This window comes from Lynx rufus, unplaced genomic scaffold, assembly GCF_022079265.1.
Source record: "Lynx rufus isolate CCGP_SWC_20201006 ecotype Redwood Valley unplaced genomic scaffold, mLynRuf1.p SCAF_1, whole genome shotgun sequence".
Lineage (NCBI taxonomy): Eukaryota > Metazoa > Chordata > Mammalia > Carnivora > Felidae > Lynx > Lynx rufus.
Window position 1 is genome coordinate 25,442,550 of NW_025814823.1, and position 24,326 is coordinate 25,466,875.

The 24,326-nt window shown below is 45.5% G+C and overlaps 1 protein-coding gene across 1 annotated transcript; it reads right to left on the bottom strand.

The window, feature by feature from the left end:
* Nucleotides 1-1,158: 1,158 nt before the first annotated feature.
* SLC25A30 (solute carrier family 25 member 30) lies at nucleotides 1,159-23,270 on the bottom strand. Its single transcript, XM_047079934.1, has 10 exons — nucleotides 23,197-23,270; nucleotides 16,784-16,905; nucleotides 14,920-15,067; nucleotides 11,300-11,394; nucleotides 9,763-9,848; nucleotides 7,537-7,632; nucleotides 6,555-6,679; nucleotides 5,737-5,875; nucleotides 4,273-4,353; nucleotides 1,159-3,330 (listed from the first exon to the last, which is right to left on the bottom strand). The coding sequence occupies exons 2-10, from the start codon at nucleotides 16,845-16,847 to the stop codon at nucleotides 3,289-3,291; spliced, it is 876 nt and encodes a 291-aa protein (XP_046935890.1). The 5' UTR covers nucleotides 16,848-16,905; nucleotides 23,197-23,270; the 3' UTR covers nucleotides 1,159-3,288.
* Nucleotides 23,271-24,326: the final 1,056 nt, after the last annotated feature.

The window sequence follows — 24,326 nt, forward strand, 5'->3', positions numbered from 1 at the left end:
GCCCTGAAAGTGCAGGGCATAGGTGATGTCATCACCCGGGTGTTCTCCGTCTCCAGGCTACGTTCCCAAGCCAGTCCACAAATCAGAGTCACCAGCCTCTAATGGATTACAGAGGTTTTCAAAGAGTGGGAGGTCACACAGGCGTCCAGGCAATTAAGATGATTCTGGGTGGCTCACGGGGTTAAGCGTCCAACTCTTGATATCCGCTGAGGTTGGGATCTACAGATCGTGAGACCGAGCCCCGTGTCAGGCTCCTCACTGAGCAGGGAGCCTGCTTGGGAGTGAGTCTCTCTCTCCCTTGCTCTCCATCCCTCTGCTGCTTGTGCTCTTTGTCAAGAATGAATGAGTGAATGAATGAATGAAGAAGAAAGAAAGGGAAAAAAGAGAAAGGGAAAGAAAGAGAAAGAAAGAAGAAAAGAAAAGAAAGAAAAGGAAAGGAAAGGAAAGGAAAGGAAAGGAAAGGAAAGAAAAGAAAAGAAAAGAAAAGAAAAGAAAAGAAAAGAAAAGAAAAGAAAAGAAAAGAAAAAAAGAACCCCAACAACTTCTCCTCGAGGAGAAATGTCTGCAGCCACTTTCACACGTGCCATTTCTACTCCAACCTTCGAGACTCTTTGGAGCTTATCTTTGTTTAAAGGTTTCTATTTACCAAAAAAAAAAAAAAAAACCACAAATCATTTGGATTATTATGTATTAGTCCAGTTTATTAAATAATGAAACAAGGTTTATGCCACATATTCCAACAATGTTTAAATAAAGAGCCTGAAATATAAAGGCTTATGAAAATGTATAGTTTTTATATAATACATACTATTTCTAGCTCATGAATAAATATGAACAGGGGCCATTTTTAGATCACAGATCAGCAACATTTAGCATCAATGATTACACAAATCCACAAGCAAACAAAAAATCCATTATCTTCATTTTAGTTATAAAAGCTAAAAATCCTTTTGCCACATTTAAGCAATATCCAAGGAGGTGGGGGGACTTGTAGCCACACCCCTGAAAATAAGGGAACCGAGTCTCCAAGTCCCTAAGTTCCTTCTTGGTTAGGAGCGTGGCAACTGCGTGAACTCTTTCAAGAAACAGAAAAACCAAAACAGGTTAAGATCCTGTTCTGTATAATGTGTTTAATAAAGCTACACTGGAGAAATACTCTTTTTGTCTCAAAAACGTGCTCAGGTGTTATGGTGAGGTTTGAGTTTCTTCTCATCCTGGTATGAACATACGCATAATTTGAATAAATTGACATAATGAATGTTGCAGGACGTTGACTCTTTCCGGTCTTCAAAAGGATTTGCTTCTACTGTTTTAGAAATTATATGTACACTTAAAAATATATGTTTTCTTCGTTAAAAAAAAAAAGTGACTCTTAAAAAGTAATCCTTTAAACTCACAGAACTCAAAAGTGAAAGCCTTTCCAGAGAAAGCCCTTACCACATCAATGGAATGTCTTGGTAAGAGGGAAGAAAATCTCCGTCTAAAGATATGGTTCAGTACCAGGAGTGGGAGCCGAGTGAGCTCAGCTCTGCAGAGTCCCATCCAGATTGGGCCAGGGGAGCCGGACTTTCAGCTACGTCTTTAACCCGTTAGCCCCTACATGCCACACCACCGCCTCTTCCTCTCTCTTTTTAACGACTTTGTCTCTGGTTTGGAACTGCAATTCTGCCTCACAAAATGTTTCTGCAAGTAAACATTAATAAAGAAGGCAAAGTGGAAGGGACTGGCAGGAAAACTGCCCAGTCCATAAGAAAAACCGGGGTTCCTTCTTTTCTGCTTCAAGGGAGGTGGCCGGACACACCAGGCACCTGCTGAGCACAAGCCCCCGCAGGAGGTTCTGCCCGGGAGCCCCAGTTAGTGTGTATTTAATGTTCTCAAAGGCTAGAACTGAAGGTACCCGAGTAAATATGTTCCCTGCCCTGGGGCAGCCCACGAGAAGTGTATAAAGGTCTTAGGGCTCTCGGAGTCACTTTTTATTTTCAAAGGAACAAGATGAAGGAGAGAAAGAGAAGGGAGAATGATTTTTGTTGTCTTTAGAAAAAGAAAGGAAGACACTATGGACCTCTTTCAGAAACCAGAAAACAGGTGCGGCACTAAAGAAAGCGTTTTTTTAAAATGCCAAGCAAGTGTTTTCCATCCAAACCAATCAGGAAGCCCACGACAGGAAGTATTCGAACAGACATCACCTGAACTGAAGGAAAATCTGGGAAATCCGGAAAAATCAATTCTTCAATTCACTCGCAACATCTTGCTAAGGAAAACGTAATAAAACTGTAACTTACACTGTGCTCTTTCTTTTCGCAAGGACTCTAACAGGCTTTGTTGGGGGTTCCAGTGAGAACGACTCTCTTCTTTGCACCCAACTGTGGATGCTGGGATTCGAGCCAGATGACAGCGTGACTGATGTAAACACACTGACCCTCAAGTCAAGTGACAGCCGCTACTATTTTCTTCATTTGAGCCTCGACATCAGTAGATGTCATATCTCCATTTTACAGACTAGAAATAATAAACTGGGCTAAAAATCAGAGCAAATTACCAACATTACCTGAGACCAAAGTGGCTAAAAACCCCTCCCGTCAGCAGCAACCTTGCCAGTCTCAAAGCCAAGGTATCACACCATCATGGGTTTAGATATTAATACTTCGTAACAATTCCTCACAAAGGTCAAGCCTTCAAAGGCTTAAAATCACTTATTGTAAGTGAAAGATCCTGCCAAAATAGGAAATTATAAAGCAGTGCAATATTCCAGAGATCTATTTCCTGCACTGTTTACACCTGGAGTTGAAAGGGCCAGGCCTCCACGCGTGAAATGTCTTCAGCCGACAAGAAGCAAACGTCCCCAGAAGTTCAGGAACAGTAATACCCTCTTGGAGGCTCCATTCCGTGGTTCCTGCGAGCTTCCCTAGAGCACTCTGCTCTTCTCAGCTGTTCGCTGGAGGGCAACAGGTGCTACCGTCCCCTGGAGAAAACAATTCACAGTTCCTGATCTTCTTGCAAGTTTTCTTTAGCAAGAAACGCGCACTTTGCATGCCGTCTTTGATGTCCAAGGGCACTTCCATGGTAAGGACCAGTGTTTTGCACGTCAGTTTGTGGCATTAAACATTTGATGCCGAGCATCCGTTGCCAACACACAGCAATGTGCACTAACCCCGTCTTCGGCTGTTGCTCACGCACGCTTCAGAATCTGTGACGAGCCAAGCAGTGAGAAGCAGCGTGAAACACAGGAAGCTTGATTGTTTCGCAAGCAGGCGTTTTCAGAGCGCTGTCTCATGCAGCCTGGACTTGTCACAAATCCAATTTCTTCAACTGCTCATAGGTCACAAAAAACTGCAGTTATTGGTTGAGGCTGACAACGAAAATGCCATCTGAACAACACTGACACATACAAACGGACTCACAGCACATCTAACAAGTATGTCCGGGCAGACCACAGGCCATGCACATGATTAAACACCCGGGACTCGATCCTTATCCGCCCCCAAAGGTCTTCCCATTAGCCTTCCCAAGGCCAGCCTGGAACAGAACAATCACAGCTTAGATAACATCAGTGCCCTAGCGTCTGCTCCAAGAGCCTCTTGGAAGATCACGTCCGCGCTGACCAGCTTTGGTGACTGCTGTGCGCAGACTTGCCCAAACAGTAAAATTCTATGTGAAAGTGAAAAACAGCAAGCCCTGGGACGCCCTCTCGAGGGTCACCACTAGGCAGGCCTTCAGCAGGGAGGGGCAGATAAAGAGAAACAGAGATGGTGAAAACCACATTCCCTTCTATATAATTCTGCCTTTTCGTGTCTAATGAACGGCTACTTCTTTCCTGCCTCCCACTTTGGCATACAGGAAACACTGCTGCTTATCAGCCCAATAATTCAGGAGCTAATTCCTGTTTAACCTCAGGCGCTCTCTAAAATAAGCATTCTACAACAGCGCTGCCAGACCGCATCCTTCCCAACGGTGGCTAAGGATATAAAATCCTCGTCTCTCTCTCTCTCTCTGTAATCGTAAATATTCCCAGCTTCTAAAACAGTCTGAATAGAAGTTTGTATTGATACCATTACCTTTCAATAACACTATCACTATACCAAGATTCACTTGGCCCAGCAGAGACTTTATACCTTCTAAGACAGAAAGCGAATAGTTATTTCTTAGAATCGGAGGAGCTCAAAAGAACACGAACCCACTTCTAAATTATCATTAATAACATGACAGTTTACACAAACAATATTCCCTTCGCTGCACCTTTTTTTCCAGACGTACTGCGACAGAAAAGGATACAATGATATTCCAAGGACCAAGTCTCAACCAATTCGGCCAAAACCCTTTATACAGAGCAAAAAACCCTTCATTCTTCCATGTCTGTTATAAGGGAAGGGGAGGAGGGGGAGACAAAAGTTAACATCTAACTTTCCAATCATGTCAAATGTGTTAATACTCAGTAGTCAGACTGAATGATCAACTTTTCTTAAAAAGAAAATCCTGTTCGAAAAGACTGCTTAAAAACTCAGTGCCCTCTGCCTCTTTTTCTTCTTTAAAGGCCTCTGCGTGGGAGAAGACGGTCCAACCAGCCCAAGCCCAAGCAGACAAATGGCAGTGGAATGAATAAGAAGTGGGATTTAATTCCAATTAGAACCTCTCGCCTCCTTGCCACTCGGGCTCACAAGTAGGTCGGAAATAAAAAAGTGAAGCAATGGTGGTAAAGATGTCATTCAGAGCACCACTATTTCATGTCATTAGGTGAATAAAAACAAGTATCTCTGCGTCGGGAAGGCAGACTTGAAGTCTAGGACGGGCCAGCATCACGCCAGAGAACAGGAACGGCCAAGCGGCCCCGAACCCCGGGCGGCCGGCAGTCCGGTCAGGGAGACAGATAGCTGCGAACCTCCCCCCTCTCAGGAACAGTAAGCCCCACTGTTTAAACCCAGAATTATTGTCAGAGTGACATGTTCTTTCGAGAGATGTCTGAATGAAGGATATTCATTCCAGTCTGACTCACGGGGAGGGAGACACATTTTGGAAGGAGACACACAGATATCAGAAAGCATGACTCTCTTCTCAGCCTGTACAGCAGAGCAGAGGTGTAAAGAAAATGAACTTTCATTTCTAAATATTCGTCTAGATTTTGTATGTATAAAAGTTAGCCCCCGTGTGACCCAAACTGGGTACCATCTCAGGGCTTCACAGAGCATCACTCATGGTAGTTATAATAACCCTCAAAGTTTAGTTACTTCTCAGGTTAAAATATATACATACATATATATGTGTGTGTGCATATATATATATATACATATATGCATATATGTATATATGCACACACCCACACACACAGAGATATTCACACGCGTCTGGGGGGCAGTTTCAATGATTAAAAACAAACCACTAGAATGTTGAAGATTAAGTAAAATAAGCTTGCTTATGTCAACATCAGTGTCTTTCATCATTATGAATTATGCTAACAAGGTTTTACTACGTGAATCCAGGCACTGTGCTCTTTGGTAAGCATTCTCTCGTTTTTACACTAACCCTGTGACACAGGGGCAATTACCGTCCCTCCTCACTAACGAGGAAACTGAGGTATAGAGTCTGTACATCAACCAAAGTCATACAATTACAAGGGACAAGGGTTTTGCTCTAAACCCTTGTGGTTTTGACCATGCTAAGAAACTCTGCAGGGGGTAACATGGAGGCTAATGAGCTGTGACAGGACCCCGCAGCGCTGCACAGGTGACCGCGCCCTCTCACCTGGAACAAGCAGTCCAGGGTACCCTTGTAGCCCGAGCACCTGCCGTCTCGAAGGACTCTCTGATTCATCATACGTGTTCTCACAACATCCACAGGGTTTGAGGCCAGGGCCCCGGCCAGACCACAGGTGAAGCTTGAGCTATGAAAAAGATGCCAACGGAAAAGCAAAAGTTCACCGCCGAGCTGCCACCACCACTAAAGGCAAGAAACAGCATCCTCCCAGACTACGTTAACGTGACATGTGACAAGACGGTACATTTCCAGGAAGACGCCCATCTCTAAAGCACGGCACAAACTTCTTAAATATAGCACTGATTAGAAATTCCAGCCTCAACTAAGAATACCTGTGAGGTTCTGGAAGGTCAATCATAGACACATGAAGGAATGTCATGTGTTAATGAACTCTGGGGCAGAGCTTTTCACATTGTACAGGTGTATCAAATCATTATGTACACTTTGAATAGCTTACAATTTTGTCCGTTATACCTCAGAAAGCTAAAAACTGAAAATAATAGAAATACAAAGCCAAGTTAGAGAATGCTAATCACGATATTGCTCGTGTAATAAAGTACACAATACTTTTGTAGACAGATTTGCATGTGACTAAAAAACGAGCTGTTGACAATGGTTACCCATGTAAACAGACAAGGACTTTCACTTTTTCCCGGTTCAGTCCGGAACTGTAATTTTCCAAATATGAGAATATAATACCTTTATAATATACCTTCTTTAAAATTTCTATAGATTTGTAGCAAATTGCCACTCTGACCTCACGCATACCTAAAATATTATTTTTTTTTTGAAATCTATAAACATACAGGAGGTGGGTATACACAGTGTCTCCCATCAGGCCCGAGAAAATCAGGTGCTTCTTGGCGAGGTCATAGACCGGGAGCTCCACACCAACGACGATGGCAGCCCTCTGCGCGGTAAGGGACACGCCCTGGGTAAGAAGACGAATAATCAAGACTCAGAGAGCTCTTCCCGGAGTAGGCCTTGCCAAAAAATGTAGAGTGACAGAGGAGAAAAGACCAGAGGGTAAAGAAGTCAGAAGCTCACGTCCAGTTCCGATTCTGGCGCTAACCGTACGACCTCGGCCAGACGCTGGCCAGGACCAATCACCTCACACAGGCTCCGGTTTCCTAGTACATACTGAGAAGACTGTCCTAGATGACCCTTACGGTCTATTCTGTGAACTGACAGGTCAAGAGAATACCAGGAAATGGCACTCCATACCAGCGCTTGCCTAGTAACGGTCTTCACTTAGGGACCAGGAAGACATACACATCAAAAAATGCAGGGGCACCCGGGTGGCTCGGTCGGTTAAGCGTCAGACTCTTGATTTTGGCTCAGGTCGTGATCTCACGGTTTGTGGAATCAAGCCCCACATGGGGCTCTGAGCTGAAAACACAGAGCCTGCTTGGGATTCTCCCTCCCTTCCCCCTCCCAAAATAATAAGTAAATGAACCTAAAACAAAAATAACCCAGCATTTAACTATAACCTAGAAAACCCTCCTCTATGAGAATCTTTTAAAGAAAAAGTAAACAACAAAGTGCTCGATCTTCTTCATAATTATACATAAATTATTCAAAAGGTATTTTAAAATATGACATATTCCTTATATTTCCACTTTCCAGATAAGGAAATTAAGGAAGAAAGTAACTTCAAGGGCAGACGTCACTTGTCTTCCCTTACTCCATTTCGCCTTTCAGATTAAATAAAATGATAGGAACAGAAAGAACAAATTCAAAGGGAAAAAGGGAAGAACTAAGGCAGCTGGCTCTGTTTTGCAGGCTTACCTTCCACAATCCTCTCGCTCCCTCCTGCTGGTAAATGTTAATGAAGTTGCCTATCATTCCCCCTTGAATGGTGCTGCTCTGGGCTTGCATCCGTATCTAGAGATTATTTTCAAGATTAACATGAGAAGGAAATAGCACATTTCTCCCCAATGTAGACTTCCGAATATCATTCGATCTGTTGTTTAATGACCATTAACAGAAAAGAATCATAGCATAAACACTGCCGTCATGCTAGCTTTAAATGCCCTTTGCAGACGAAACATTTTTAAGGTTTGGTTCTTAGGCACTTTGGAATCAATAAAATGCATCCAGTAGAATCCAGAGCTCATTAAGTGTCCAAAAAACCCGATTTTTTTTAAAAAGCCTTTTGAAAAGGAAAGGAAATGACATTATGTCCTTACAGGTTAATAAGTAGGAAAGAGAAGGTGATGGTAATACTAAGATTTCACATAATTAATAGGAGCATCTAGCATATTTCGCAGCATGAAGCATGGACAAGCAGATTTCTTAAATTAGTTACTTCAAGCCACTACTATTTCCAACCAGCTGAACCAAAAGGTATGCAGGCGAGCTGAGCACGGGATAACCACATGATGTCCGTCACACTCCGTTACACTTGAATATACAAACACACTCGAGAATGGCTGCGGAATTCACATGACTGAGATGCCAACGTAAAAATAATGTTTGATGTAGCTCTCTGTATTTTTTTAATGTTTACTTATTTTTGACAGAGAGAGAGAGAGAGAGAGAGAGACAGAGCATGAGCAGGGGAGGGGCAGAGAGAGAGGGAGACACAGAACCCGAAGCAGGCTCCAGGCTCCGAGCCATCAGCACAGAGCCCGACGCGGGGCTCGAACTCCCCTGTGAGATCATGACCTGAGCCCAGGTCGGACGCTCAACTGACTGAGCCACGCAGGCGCCCCAGCTCTCTGTATTTTTTTTAAATTAAAAGGGATTTCTCACTAAAAATCGGTACCTTATTTTTATCGAGGGAGCAAAAACATTACCTCTGACTTCTAAAGAAAAGCTGTTACTGCCACGCGAAACACAGGAATGGCCTATCCCTAAGCCCAGCCTATGTTTAAGATATTAAAGGGAGTATGGATATTTTTCTCCGCTTTTCCCCAACAAAGGGTAAAATCAAAGCAAAAGCACCTTCACACATGCTGCACCCTGACCGTGCCTAAGTGTAATGCCCTCAACACGCTGCTACATAAGGTTCTGACATCTGTCAGAATCCCCTAGTAGACTGAAGGCTCTGAAGGCAGGGTCCTTATCATACCCATTTTTGGACTCTAAGCACGGAGTACGCCAACTGGCAGAAGGTAGAGGCATAGTGGATGCCGGTTAACTAATAGGAACAAAAAGGAGAGGAAGGGACAGAGACAAACATCTCAGAGGGATGAAAAAGCAACTCCTGCCTAATTTCTATTTTGTTTAATTAGTTTATTCCCTTGGGGCACCCCGGTGGCTCAGTCGGTTAAGCGTCTCTCTTCGGCTCAGGTCATGATCTCGAGGTTCGTTGAGTTCGAGGTTCGTTGAGTTCGAGGCCCGCATCGGACTCTGTGCTGACAGCTCAGAGCCTGGAGCCTGCTTCGGATTCTGTGTCTCCTTCTCTCCCTGCCCCTCCCCCACTCATTCTCTCTCTCTCTCTCTCTCTCTCTCTCTCTCTCTCTCTCTCTCTCAAAAATAAACATTTAAAAAAATGTTTAATTAGCTTATTCCCTTGCCTTACTCCAGAAAGGATTTAAGGAGGCAGTTTCCCTGTTATTATCAATAAGATCATCCACCTTACCACACTTATGTCTAACTGTAGTAAGGAAATATTTCCATCACTGTATCCTGAAATCAAGTTAGCAGATAACATCACACGTTCAGAAATAGGTCATTAATGAATAGACCTGCACAGAACTTGCAGCCTCTCGATTTTTTAATGAACCAATAAAACCAGGGAAGATTTTCAATGAAAAATGAAATTCACATGTATCCGAGCCTACATTTTTTTTCTGCTTAGTCACCAAAGACCTTGTCTCCACAACGACCTCTACTTTTGATGTCCTATCAGTGGGAGATCCTCCCTCATGGGAGGGCCTTCATGGCACTCAAACTGCAAACATTTGTTTACAAAACTGTTACATTCGCAGACTTTCATTATCTGAATGTTGTTCCCAGTAAGAAAATGTGGGGGGAGTGTGCCTATCAGATATGGATAGCACTGCTTACTTTCAAAACATCCGTTGGATTAGCGATGGTTGAGGATATGACTCCAGAGAGAATTCCACACACCACATTTATCAGTAGAGTTTCATCTATAAACAAGCACATATTATTCAACTTTTCATTATCAGTAACTCAAACATAGGTGCAAACTCATTGGCATACCTCTTGTATATCTTAAGGGAATAATTAAATTTCTGCTTTATGAATCAAGCCATTTTTAAAATGTTAGGAATTCTGCTGGCTTATCAGGACTTTGCCTAGCAAAATCACTTGACATCTATTTGCTCTTGATTTGTTTTTGTTTTTGAAAAATATTTACTTATTTATTTAAGTGATCTCTACACCCAGTATGGGGCTCGAACTCATGACCCAGAGATCAAGAGTCGCACACTCTTCCGACTGAGCCAGCCAGGCGCCCCAAACTTACTTGACATCTAAAAAGGGACGTGAAGTATCGTGCAAAGTGAGCAGCCATCTGCCAATTCACTTTTATGTGTAAATGCGTATCACTGTACTAAGATGAAGCATATCTCATAGGAGAACAAAAAAGATACACTCCGGGGCACCTGGGTGGCTCAGTCGATTAAACACCGGACTTCGCCTCAGGTCATGATCTCATGGCTCGTGAGTTCGAGCCCCGCGTCGGGCTCTGTGCGGACAGCTTGGAGCCTGGAGCCTCTTTCGGATTCTGTCTCCCTCTCTCTCTGCCCCTCCACCACTGGCACTCTGTCTGTCTGTCTCTCTCTCTCAAATATAAATAAGCATTAAAAATCTTTAAATAAAATAACATAAAAGTAAATTTTAAAAAAAGATACAGTCCTATGAGATAACCATGAAGATAAAGTTTTAAAGCACACCATATATATTTAATTTGAAGTGTACTAAAGTGCAAAGCATCTCAGCCCCCGCTGACCACTCTCACGCAACAGTCGGCTGGCGCTCAAGAATTCAGTTCTTAATACCACGAAAGGTATTCACTGCTTTCCTGAAAAAAATCCTGATTTTAGAAAATTTTAAGTGGGCTAGAACTATAACAACACATCTTCTAGTCTAGGAGTTCTGGAGATGAGGATAACTAAAATATTTGTAGAGATTGCTCCTTTTAACTGCTGTTCCCCTTAATTCAGCCAAGAACTGACTTGCTTTGGGGTACCTGGGTGGCTCGGTCGGTTAAGCGTCCGACTTTGGTTCAGGTCCTGATCTCACGGTTCGTGAGTTCAAGCCCCGCATCAGGCTCTGCGCTGACAGCTCAGAGCCTGGAACCTGCTTCAGATTCTGTGTCTCCCTCTCTCTTCCCCTTCCCCTGCTTGCGTGTGTGCATGTGTGCACACACTTGCGCTCTCCCTCTGTCAAAAATAAATAAACATTAAGAAAAAAAGAGAACTGACTTACCTTAAGCGCGGTTCATTCAGACTTTATACCCAGAGTTCTCTTCAGCAGTAAAGTCACGATTAGGCTCAAGAAAATCTGATCTCGACTAAAAAAGTCACACAACCAACCCACCTCCTGTCCACAAGGAGAGAAAAGATTCTTCACTCACCTTCTGGGTGTTCAACAAACAGTCGCTTCAAGCTCTGGTAAGTGCCTATCTTGATGGTGCCATAGGAAGCCTGGCGTAACATCGCAGGGGCAATCCTGTCAAACCAATGGACAAGAGCCCAAGAAATTCTAAAAACCAGGCACCTGGGTGGCTCAGTTGTTAAGCTCCTGACTTCGGCATACGGCATGATCTCAGTTCATGAGTTCGAGTCCCCCATCTGATGAGCTCAAAACCCCACTTTGGGTGAGCCCTGTTTCTCTCCCTCCCCGCCACTCTCTCTCTCTCTCTGCCTCTCACTCACTTGTGCCCTCTCAAAAAAAAAAAAAAAAACAAAAGAAAAGAAATTCTAAAAAGCACTTTAAATCCTCTAGAAGACACACACACACACACACACACACACACACACACACACACAGATAGTGGCCTTCCACAATCAAACTACGCTCAAGCAGATTTCTCAAAATTCAAAACCTAACAAAAATATAGTGGGGTTCCGTAAAATGTGTACAAATTAATAGTTCACTAAGTGAAAGTTCAGCCCCCTGTAGTTATCCTTGATGAAAATGTAAGTGAACGTGGAGTTCTATTCAAATGAAAGGGCTGTCCTTTCTCGGGACAAAGCGCCTCGAGAAATCTGCCCTCGGCAAGCATCTATCACTCTTCAGTTGCTGCTCTAGAGCTCAATTCCCACCTCCGGAGGCCCTGCCCCAGTTATTTCCTCTCCCTCTCTTGGCCATCCTGAGCCCAGAACCACCCTGGGGCAGTTATCTGCCCCAGCTGATCCTCCTCATCCCTCTCCCCTCGCCATCAAAACTCCCCTCACCAAGGTGACCAACTGACATCGCTGTCACTGCATCAAATGATGTGTTTCACTTAGTATCTTACATAACCTCTCCGCGGTACTTGCTGCCGTCCGCCCTTTGTCCTCCGTGCTGCGGTCTCCTCCCTGAGCTCCGTTACATCCCCCTCTCCCGTTTCTTCCCTTTTCTCTACAGCCTCCCTACCTCTGTTTCCTGGGGTGTTCTGGGGAACTCTGTCCTACGCTCTCTCTTCTCTCCCCGCTCCACGCACTCCCCGGGTGAGCTCGTCTACTCCCATGGCTTCTAACCACTGTCCAAGACTGACGACTCCGAAATTCCTGCTTCCTGCATCGATCCAACGATGCATTTCCAACTGCCTCGTAGATGTCTCAATTCGCATGTCCCACACCCACCCCCAGATCCAGTGTCCCACACAGAGCTAAGTGTCCTCCCGCCCCAACCAATCGGCTCTCCTCTTTGTTTCCTGACCCAGAAAATGGAACGTCCATCAACACCTTGGCTGAAAACCAGAAATCAAGACATTAGCCTTGTAACCTGCTTCCTCCACACCCCCTCGTCTATTAGGTCACGTATCAGGTCAACCCTATGCCCTAAACAAGCTCTCTTCTTTCTCTCTGTCCCCAAGACAATCCCTCTGTTCAGAAAATCATTGTCTCTGCTTCCTGTGCGACAGCCTTTTTCCAGCGTTGTCAGTTCTCATTCTTTCTCCCTACGGCAGGCTGGCTTCTTTTTACCACCGAAACCCTATCATCTCAGTCCCCCTACTGAAAACCCCCCAGCACCTTCTGCCCGCCACAGGCACAGCAAACTCAAGCGCTTATGGGCACCGGGCAGACACCCTGAGTGCAGCGGGCTGGGTCTCATGCACCCTCGCACGTCCTGCGAGCGGCAGAGGTTTCGGTAAACCAGAGAAAGCATCCTCGACGCCTGTTGCCGTTATCCTAAGTGAATGAACACATGCCCAGATGTTGACTTTTCTCAAGAAAATGGACTCCCCGGTTTCCATGTGCAATTTCTCATAGTTGAAAATATCGGCTCGAGTGAGAAACAAAAACCTTGACTGGTAGGTAGGAGGGCTGTGAGGCACCCATTTGGGACCTGTGCTGGAGGTGTTCTGGAGGAAATCAGGATGCTTAGCGTGTCCTGAGGCCGTCCGTGTCCTGACCCCTTATCACGGCTCCAACTCCAGCTCTTGCTACTCAACAACTCCAGCACTATACCTACGCCGAATTACTCGCATGTCATTACTAGAATGTACCACGCTTTCTTGTGCGTACTGCTGACTTTGTATAAACACAGTCCCCCCTCCTTTTTGTTTTTTAAGTAGGCTCCACGGCTACTTAACAGCCCCAGTGTGGGGCTTGAACTCACAACCCTGAGATCAAGACCTGAGCTAAGATCAAGAGTCAGCTGCTTAACCAACTGAGCCACCCAGGCTCCCCAGTACAGTTCCCTTCTAACTTTGCCTGGCGAACGCACTCTTCTTGACCCTTCAAGCTCAGACCCAGCACCCCTGGGGTCAAGCAGCCTTCCTGAAGCCCACCTCCTCCCCTGCCCCCACAGTCTGGGCTTGATGCCCGGCCTCTACCAGGCTCTAGTACTCGTTATCAGACTGCACTGTAATCCCGTTGACACACCTACAGCCCCCCACTAACCGACAGCCCCTTCATGCCTGTGTGTTGCTGCTGACCCCATTTGTCCCCCGGATCCAGTCTCACCCTTCTCTGTGATGCTCTGCGCCCTGAGAGGGTGGTGCCCACGGGTCACGTCACTCAGGCTCCCCTGCCAGCTGACTTCAGGGGGGATTCCACCAGTAGATGATGTGAGGGAGGGAGGAGGGGGAAGAGGTATTCTCTCCCTGGCCACTCCCAAAGCATCCCTCGACAACTACTGTTTGCTCCTTCCAGACGCCAGCCCTACCAGGCTGTTAACACCATTCCTGTCCTTGTCCCTCTGGGCCTAGGGTTGGTAACAATTTTTCACTTTGCTAGTTTCTGGGTACCTCAATATCCTTCCTCTGTTCCCTTAACCCGTAAGTAGCCCCTTCATTGAAGTCTTCCCATAGAGGGGCGCCTGGGTGGCTCAGTCGGTTAAGCGCTGACTTCGGCTCAGGTCACGATCTCACAGTTCGTGAGTTCGGGCCCCACGTCAGGCTCTGGGCTAACAGCTCAGCGCCTGGAGCCTGCCTCAGATTCTGTGTCTCCCTCTCTCTCTGCCCCTCCCCTGCTCGCACTCTGTGTGTGTGTCTCTCTCTCAAAAATAAAATAAACATTAAAAAATTTTTGAAGTCCCCTCATAGAAACCACCCAAGTGAATTCTGTTTCCTGCAGGGACCCGGGCTCCCATAGGCACCTGTCTCACTCGCTTTCCCAGCCCACACCTTCAGCACACCGTTCACTAAATGCTGAATTACAGAAAAGTGGTTCACAACACTTACCCACAGAGACTACTCTATCGTTTTCACTATAGCAAAAACCTTGGTAATTCAGAATAGCCAAGGGGAAGGGCTTTTTTCAGAGTGACATGGTGAATTATGGAATGTTTCGTGGCAACAAATGTAAATTTTGCATTATTAGCTGTATTTGAATACAATAAAAAAAACATACTTCCAACACAACGTTCGCTACATAAAAGGTTATGTAGAAAATAAGGTTGAAATGAAAAATGAAAAATCTACCAAGCTACTTGCTCTTTTCAAATACACTTCAAATGTCTACTTTTTCTCTATGAAGTCTTCAATTTCAGTTGATTCATTTAACAGGTCAATAGTCCAATATAAACGCACAAAGGTCTACTTACCCTGAATATAGGGCTCTCAGCCCTTCTTCTCTGCCTATCCGCACTAAGGCGTGCAACATTCCTCGATACCGGATTTCTCTAAAGTTTGCGTCATTTGTCTGGCCTTGAATCTGGAGCCGTGTCTTGGTTAAATCAATTGGAAAAGTACCTTAAAGTTTTTTAAAAAAGAAAGATTTCACTTGATAAAAAGAAATTCCACCAAATAAAGAATACATGGTGATATATTCCTGAGAAAATATTTCGACTGTAATGTAAACTAAGAAACAGAATTAAGAAATGGCAGATACTTTGCAATCTTTTTTCTATTAAAAAAAAAATCAGAGGGGTGCCAGGTGGCTCAGTTGGTTAAGCATCCAACTCTTGGTTTTTTTTCATTTTTTTTTTAATGTTTTATTTATTCTTGAGAAAGAGAGAGACACAGAGCATGAGTGAGGGAGGGGCAGAGAGAGAGGGAGATACAGAATCCAAAGCAGGTTCCAGGCTCTGAGCTGTCAGCACTGAGCCCGACGCGGGGCTCGAACTCACAAGCAGTGAGATCATGACCTGAGCTGAAGTCGGACACTTAACCGACGGAGCCACCCAGGCACCCCAAGCATCCAACTCTTGATTTTGGCTCAGGTCATGATCTCACGCTTCGTGAGATAGAGCCCCGTATCTGCTTTGGGCTCTACGACAGTGTGGGGCCTGCTTAGGATTCTCTCCCTCTCTCTCTCTCTCTCTCTCCCCCAACCTCTGACCCCTCCCTGGCTCACATACACACACTCTCTCAAAATAAACATTTTTTAAAAATTAGGAATCAAAAGATTAAATACACCAAAAAGTGCATAAATGTATTTTCCTTTCTTTACATTTTTATTTGGTTCCCATCTTATTCTACATAGGATTTGAGAGGCTGCATCGCTGCAAAAAAAAAAAAAAAAAAAAAAAGGTACAGGGAATGATTTACACCAACAGGAAATCCATTTTAAAATATGTTACCATCTTTTGCATGTGTGAAGGCTAAAATCAGGTCCAATATGAAAGAGGAGGGGTAAGCTCATTTGCTAAGGGAGTTTCTCACTCTGTGTTCTGCAGTCTAGAAGTTAACCTGTGAACGCAGGTACAGATGTTAAACACGGCGCCCAACAGGCAGTCTACCCGAATTCTGAACACTGTCGGTCAACTCGATTCGCTGTGGAACGGAGAGCCCACCCCACAGGGAACCAAGTGGGTGGGTGGTTAACGCGCCTTAACCCCTCATCCCCGGGCCTCACCGGCTCCCCAGGGGCAGCCTCTGTCCCAGGACGGCAGCGCCCGGGCCCTGGAAGCAAATGACGCGTCCAGCCCAGCACCTGGCATTCGGCAGCTGCACAATCGGTATCCGGTGAAGCAATTCCGACAGGGAACAGACAGCGATCAATGGGGTCTGATGTGGAACTGCACTGGAAGAGGAAGCCACCAGTACAACGTGGACCGTGTGCGTAATTACGGAGTGACTGCACAATGACAGTCAGATCTGGCCCCCGCGGCCTCCTGTGCCAACGGTGGCCAAGTGGCGAAAAGCACAAGGAAAACAGGGACAGAGGGACCCTCGGAACGACTGATAAAACTCGTTTGATTACCAGGTTCCACTTTCTCCACACTGAACTTTGGCCCCTAAACTGCTGGGAGCCAAAATGACTGTTTGTCTGAAAAAAAAACATACCAAAAGGAGGGTGTTTTGAAATCGGAGATTAACGTGTCATATTCTCGCATTCTGTGTGTCACCTCCAATCACGTCAAACACCAGAGAGCGACCTTAACTTTTAATTGGCATCACGTGCAGCACGTGATCGACCTCCCCCCACACACACAACGCCATCCAGGTTGGGGGGGGGCACCTTACCACATTCGGCCGTGATGGAGGCCAGCCCTCCGTACACGAAGGGCTTCCAGTTGAGGGCCGACATCCTCGCCACGGTCCCTTCTCCTTTGGTTAGAGGAACATAGCCTCCCACAGGGCTCCTCCTGGACACAAAGGGGAGGCATTTCAAAGTCGTGACTTCCCGCACAAGCAGTTTCCCCTTTACGCTTGTGTTCCATTTGGAGAGCATCGCAGACGAATGCCCTCCGCGCCTCCCCCCCCCCACCCCACTTCCCGAGGGGGGCTCACCTGCATAAAGCCAGGCCCAGCTCGCTACTAAACCGCATTTCATCCCGTTCAGACCTTAAGTAACGCAACAGGCTGGGAAGCTGAGATGGGGTATGTACTGAGCACAACGGAGGCTATTTTCTGGGCTGTCCATTTTATCTAACATCTATTCACGTTCACGCAACAAATATTTGTTATTTGTTTGCCCCTGTCTCAGTGAGTCCCTCAGGTGCACCGAAAAAATGCTGCAACCCAGTGTCCTAAGGTGAAGTGACAATTACTGAAAAGGACCAAAATATACTTCTAGTTCACACTCTGTAAATGTTGGTGTTCTTCTCTTAACCGCATCGTGTTAATAGCTGGGAGGCAGCTCGGTATGAAGGAAAAAGGCGGACTCCGGGGTCAGAGCCACACCGCTTCCTTCCTGAGGAAGCTCCCGTTCATCTCTAGGTTTTTTTTCTCCATCAGTATCATCACCATCGAGGCAGCCAACACAACCAATTGGGGTTGGAGCCCATACTTTTATTTGCTAAACTAAATAAAATGCCAAGCTTTTAATCCTATTATGGGGATTAAATATGTATTTTTAAACTAGCACAGAAAAGACACTCAACAAATGCTGCCTTCCCTCTTCCTGTCACTTAGAAGGTGCTCACACACTGTGAAACATATTTACATGCCTGCCATGCCAGGTCCCCCACATTCATGACACATTCTGCAATTTTAGGCACTTTCAGTTGGTAAATCTGGCCTCATGTCCATTAACAGGAGAAACATGCAGATAAACACACCTTTTGTGTATATAATATTAACCATAATTATTCTGGGTTTAAAACAAAATTTCGGGGGCGCCTGGATGGCTCAGTGGGTTAAGCGTCTGACTTCGGCTTAGGTCATAATCTCACAGTTCATGAGTTCGAGCCCCCCATCGGGCTCTGTGCTGACAGCTCAGAGTGTGGAGCTTGCTTCAGATTCTGTGTGTCTCTCTCTGTCCCTTCCCCACTCGTGCTCTCTCTCTCTCTCAAAACCAAACATAAAAAAAATTTCTTAAATAAAATCAAATTCCTAATTTATTATAGTCATTATTGGTAAGAGATACACCCAGTGTTTGTAATCTGCATGTTTTAGGAGTTTCTCAAGACTACATTTCTCAAGAAAAGTCACCATTGCCAAAAATGTCAGTTAACAACAAGGCCGGGGGCTTGCTTAAACTAAGAAAAAAACACAAGGAACCCAAAGCAGACTGTAAATGGATCTACCTAGAGCTATTCTCATTCATGGACATTAACCGAATTCAGACTGGCTACAAGTGAGTAAGATAAAAGGCTCTCTAAGAATGGAACCTGAAAATCATCATTTGCTTTATGTGTTTCAGGATCAAGAAGAAACTGTGCCCCCCAACACTCATCTCAGCCCCTTATTATCCTCAAAAACATTTAGTAATATCTGCACTTGATCTTAGCCAAAAGGCCGAGAAGCGATAATATCTGAATGTAACTAATTCTTCGTCTTCCTAAATTCACAATTAATACTGTAGGTTAAATAAACTGTCAGAACACATTAATAATAAATCCAGTAATTCATTAACTCTCCAGTAATACCTTCCTTAATCCATTCTTGGATTCTCCTGAATTCAAGTTAAAAAAAAAAAAAAGAAAAAAGCAATAGGGGCGCCTGGATGACTCAGTTGGTTAAGTGCCGGACTTGATTTCAGCTCAGGTCATAACATCACTATTCCTGAGTTTGAACACCACACAGCCCTCCATGCTGACAGCGCAGAGCCTGCTTGGGATTCTCTCTCTCTCTCTCTCTCTCTCTCTCTCTCTCTCTCTGCCCCTCGACATTCTCTCTGTCTCACTCTCTCACACTAAACTTAAAAAAACAACAAAGCAATAACTACATAACAGTGATGTGTGGAAATGCTGTAACTTTAGAAAAGTGTCTGATATAAATGATTTCAGTGGATCCCCCAACAAGTTTGGGACAGGAGGACAGGAAAACAGACTAGGAAACGGAGTCCCAGCAAGATGCCTTGTCCAAGGCCACATGGCTGATGGGGCAGAAATGGGGCTCCAACCCAAGTGTTCTGATTCCAAGTACAGCATTCTTTCTGCTACCACCTGAGGCCGTATGCAATCATAAAGGAGTGATGGTGTTTTAATTAAGGAGAAAATATTATTAGGTAGCTTCAAAAAGGTACTATTGCAGAGAAAGACAGATACCATAGGTTTTCACTCATATGTGGATCCTGAGAAACTCAACAGAAGACCAGGGGGGAGGGAAAATGAGGGGAGGAAAGTTACAGAGAGGGAAGGACGCAAACTGTAAGAGACTCTTAAATACTAAGAACAAACTGAGGGTTGATGGGGGGGGGGGGGGAAGTGGGTGAAGAGGGTACCTGTTGGGATGGCACTGGGTGTTGCATGGAAACCAATTTGACAATAAATTTCATATAAAAAAATAAAGTACAATATCTTTATTGTTATTATTTAAAAAAACAAAAAAACAAAAAGGTACTATTGATAAGGTGCATCCTATAAGCAACAAAAATGTGTTTAAGATAAAGGTATTAAGAGGATATAATATTCAGAAGGTAGATAATCAATATAAACAGTAGCAATTTATTTTTCCAACAAAAGGTGTATGAAGTCAGTGTTGAAACACTTGGGGGGGTGGGTAGTTTTTTACAGAGGTGAAATTCACATACTCATTTTAGTGAGCAATTCAGCGGCACCTCATACATTCAGGATGTTGTACAACCACCACCTTTATCTAGTTTGAAAATATCGCATCACCAGTCCCCCCTCCCTCTAGCTTTCCCACCAGTCCCCCCTCCCTCTGGCTTTTACTTTCTTGGACACGACACTATATATGCATTAAGTATCTGTGTGGAACATACGGCTCCTTATTAGGAGTTCCTAATCTGACTGCAGAGTTTCCTAAAAGTATATACACTAGGGCCCTACCTACTGAATGAAGATCTCGGGGACATTGCGAGCATCTGTGTTGTTACTGAAAATCAGCCAGTTAAATACATGGCAGCCAATTCACACCTTGGAATACTTACTACTTAAATTCCCATTTTAAATAGTTAATGCTCAGTGATGATGTTACAGGTGATCCTTCTTTTTATTCATCTTATTTAGTACTGATTTTTTTCCTACACACGTATGTGTGTGTGTCTTTATATATACAGACACACATACGCACACAAGCCATCCTCCAAAATGTTAGCAGAACTTGATGGGAAAGGGAATTATAACTGATCTCTAACTTAAAGACAAACACAACATTTTTTTTAAAGACTATTTTGTCATATGACCTCATGCCATCTCACTGAGTCACTTTCCGTTTTCCTGCCTCACCTTGTTTGTTTTACTGGTTTAGTTCCAATGGCTACTTTTGGCTACTTTTTCTTCCATCAGTGTTTTTAATTAGATCGAAACCCAAAAAAGCTCTGGATTATACTCATATGCAAGTACCCCAGTAGAGCTCCAAACCACTGTGGAATTGCCTCCCCCTGGGTTTGAATCACGAGGATGGAGCACGCACCCATTTGGTCCTATTCCTGTGAACCACCACCATAAACTGATCTTCCACAAATGCGCATCCATTCCTGTACTCCCGGTTACACTGTAAGAAAGTACTTTCGATTCAATTCCAATTTTTCAAAGTTAGCAAGAAGAGGGTAAAAATTACCTTTGGGCTCTTCTCTTTTCCTTTCTGAACACTAGGACTAGATTCCGGATCAGTTAAGCTTAGTGCCCACCTTCCCAGGTTAATGCTTACTGTGTCAAAGAAAGAATATGTTGGCTTAAACAGCAACCAGAGAGTGTCAGCAGTCGGTCAAACACCCGAACAAAAAAGGTTCTAGCTAAGACTGGAATGGAAGACGTTATGTCCCCAAAACCATGCTGGCCACAGCCAGCTGAGATGGGGTGTCAGCTATCCCAAGCTGCAATCTTTGGTAAGCTAAATCATTTCTTTGTTCTGGAGCTCTCTGTGTCATAGCACAATTTTGGGCGGGGGGCGGAATCCCAACTCTCCTCAAGTCCCAACACTGACAGGCCAGCACAGTCAGGCAGACTGATGTGTCCTTAGCAGTCTAGTGTCTGGGCAACATCTTGGCCTGAGATCCAGGGAAGGAATCACAACTTTGCAAAAACTCCAGTGCCAGATAATGGTGCTTGGGAATCACTTCCCACTCTGCACTCCTCTTCTAGGCCATACCCTCTGGCCAGACCAAACCCAGTGACCTCTTCTCTGCTGCCTTATAAACACAATACTAACAACAACAGCCTTCACTATCAAATATCTGATATGACAGGCATTGCTGTATGTTTTCCACATAAAGGATTTTATTTCATCCTTACAAGCCTATGAAATAGGTATCCTTATCCACATTGCACAACTGAGGAAAGACCACCTCAGAGAGGAAGAGTGACTTTCCCTAGTCGCACAGCTACAAAGTACACAAACTAAGGTCTCCCTGAAGGAACACATGATCTGTACAAAGCCAGACACTATTTTTCCAAAGTCCGTTAAAAAATATTTGGGGGTGGGGCACCTGGGTGGCTCAGTTAAGCGTAGGACTTCAGCTCAGGTCATGATCTCACAGCTCATGAGTTCGAGCCCCTCATCGGGCTCTGTGTGGACAGCTCAGAGCCCGGAGCCTGCTTTGGATTCTGTGTCTCCGGCTCCCTCTCTGCCCCTCCCCCGCTTATGCTCTGTCTCTCAAAAATAAATAAACCTTAAAATATATATATATGTGTGTATATATATATATATTAGGAGGTGGGAGGGTAGGAAATTCTGCACGTTCTGAATAAACGTGTAATTTTTCTGCAAAGGAAATACAAACTTCCCATCGATTTTTTTAAGTGTTACTTGAGTAAAAATGTCTATACAAATAAAGGATTCTAAAGGCTTCTCCCTACACTTAAGATACGTACTAAGTTACCATATCCCCTCTCCTCTGTTTTCTCTTAGTACTTATTTTCTCCTTACCTCATTTGCACAGGTGCAAAGAGAGGTAAAATACGGTACGGTAATTGCTGCTGGAACTTTTGAAAGCTTTCCAAGTTCCTGTTATATAATTAATTCTGCGTAAGTTCTTTCAAATTTACGCGTGTTCCCTTTTCAGTCTACAGTCTGAAACTGGAATCACGGTCTCTAAAATGATCCCTCTTAAATCTTTATTCCCCATATGTCTGCCTTTCATTGGACTTTCCCTATTTCCAACTGCCTTTAAAGGTACAGTATGCAAAATAAGCTCATCACAGACCTATGCAACGTGAAATTGAAAAGGCATCTTAGAAGTCATACCTCATGTCACATGAATTTAACTGAGCCCACGAACACAAAACTTGGCAGCGGCAGAGCCAAGACCAGATTCATTCCTTTCAACTTTTTTCACAACAGGAGGACAAATCGACCCCTGCAGGGCAGTCCCGACACTGTTCTGCTATTCTTGCGCAGGAGCGATACTGCTGAACCCTGCAAACGCTTTACATGAAGTTACTTACACCTTTAGAAAGGCGCTACAGTGCAGCGCTACATGAACCTTCCAAGCTAATGAACTACCCCTGTCCCTACAAAGGTGAGCCAACCCGGCGTGTCCGGGAGCAATTCAGAGTACAGCGAGCGTGCCCTCTCCCAGAGTAGGAAGCTCGCTGGCGCCCGGGCTGCACACTCTGAATGAACCCGAGTGGGAGGGATGCAGAGACAGGAGAAACGTACCGCGGGGGCCAGGGCACAGACGCCGAGGTCCCACATGAGCTTCACACTTGGGATCTGAGACGTTGGGGCAGGAGTCACCCCACGCCCCCAAGCGATGAGGCCCGGGAGCCGGCGCCCCTGCCGGAAGAGCGGGGCCAAGCCCCGGAACCTCGCGCCTCGGGCAGCCGGGCCCCGCACGCAAACCCGGGAGCAGCGGCAGCCCCCGAGCACGCCCGGCCGCGTCGGCGCTCTCAGGGACCGCAGTCCGACCGCAGTCCCAGTCCCGGCCGAGGCCGACCGGAGGGGCAGCACCGCCCGCGGCGGGGCAAGGAGTCCCGGGCCGGCTGGTCGCGGACACCGTGGCGAAAGAGACTCGGGCGGGCGGAGGAGCGAGCCGGAGCAGGCGCGGAGCGGCCATCGCGGCCGCGGCCGGGTGGTCAGGCACTTACCCGGCGCCGGTGGCTCCGCAAGTCCTGCTACCCACGCTCAGCTGCGACCAGAGCCGGCCCGCACCGAAGCGGGAGAACACGCTGCAGCGCAGCGAGGGCAGCACAGCGACTTGCGTCCGGCCCCGCCCACCCCGCCCTCGCGGCCCCGCCCCCCGCCGCGGCTCCCATTGGCCGCTCCGGCCGCGGCCACGCCCATGGCGGCGGGCGACTGGCTGGCCGCGGAGGCACCTAGATATTGAGTAGCCGGCTCCCCACCGACAAGGGTGGTAGCTGTCGGGGACTCGATGACACCTCCCACGGCCTTGGGTCTCGACTCCGCAGTGAAAGAGAAACTTTAGGGAACGCACCGAGAGCCACGGAACAGGAGGCTTCTCAGGGTGCTGATTCTGTGTCCACGTGAACCTCCGAAGTCAGAGGAAGTAAACAAACTTGCACTTCTTTTTTTTTAATCCCAGTTTTTTAGTTTGAAAAATTTCAAAACCGACTGAAGAGTTGAAAGAATAGTGCTATGGACAGTGTGCACTTCTCTCAATGCTACCATTTCACATTTGCGTTCTCTTCACTAGATAGATCCCCCCCCTTTGTAAAGTTGCACACAACGCTGCTTCACCCCTAAATACCTCACCACTATCACATGCAAGAAATTTAATGCAACTTCTGTTATATCATTTAACATACTGTTTTTTTTTAATTCCCTTTGTCTCAAAACGTCATAGACAAGCACACGTGCACACACACGTCTTTGAAAAATTCAGGTTCTACCCAAGATTCACCTGTTTTGCCTAATAACGTGTCTTTATAAACTCCTGTAGTCTACTACCCAAGTTCTAGCACTCCCACTTTTTAGAAATCTTTCATCACTTGGACGTATTTGAAAAGTCCAGGCCAATTGTCTTGTACACTGTATCAATTTAGATTTATCAAATTGTTTCCTCATGATTAGATTCACTTTATTTTTTATTTATTTATTTAATTTTTTGAGAGAGAGAGAGAGAGTATGAGCGGGGAAGGGCAGAGAGAGGGAGACAGCATCTGAAGCAGGCTCCAGGCTCCAAGCTGTGAGTACAGAGCCCTACGTGGGGGGGGGGGGGGGGTGATCTCCTGAACTGGGAGATCATGACCTGAGTCGA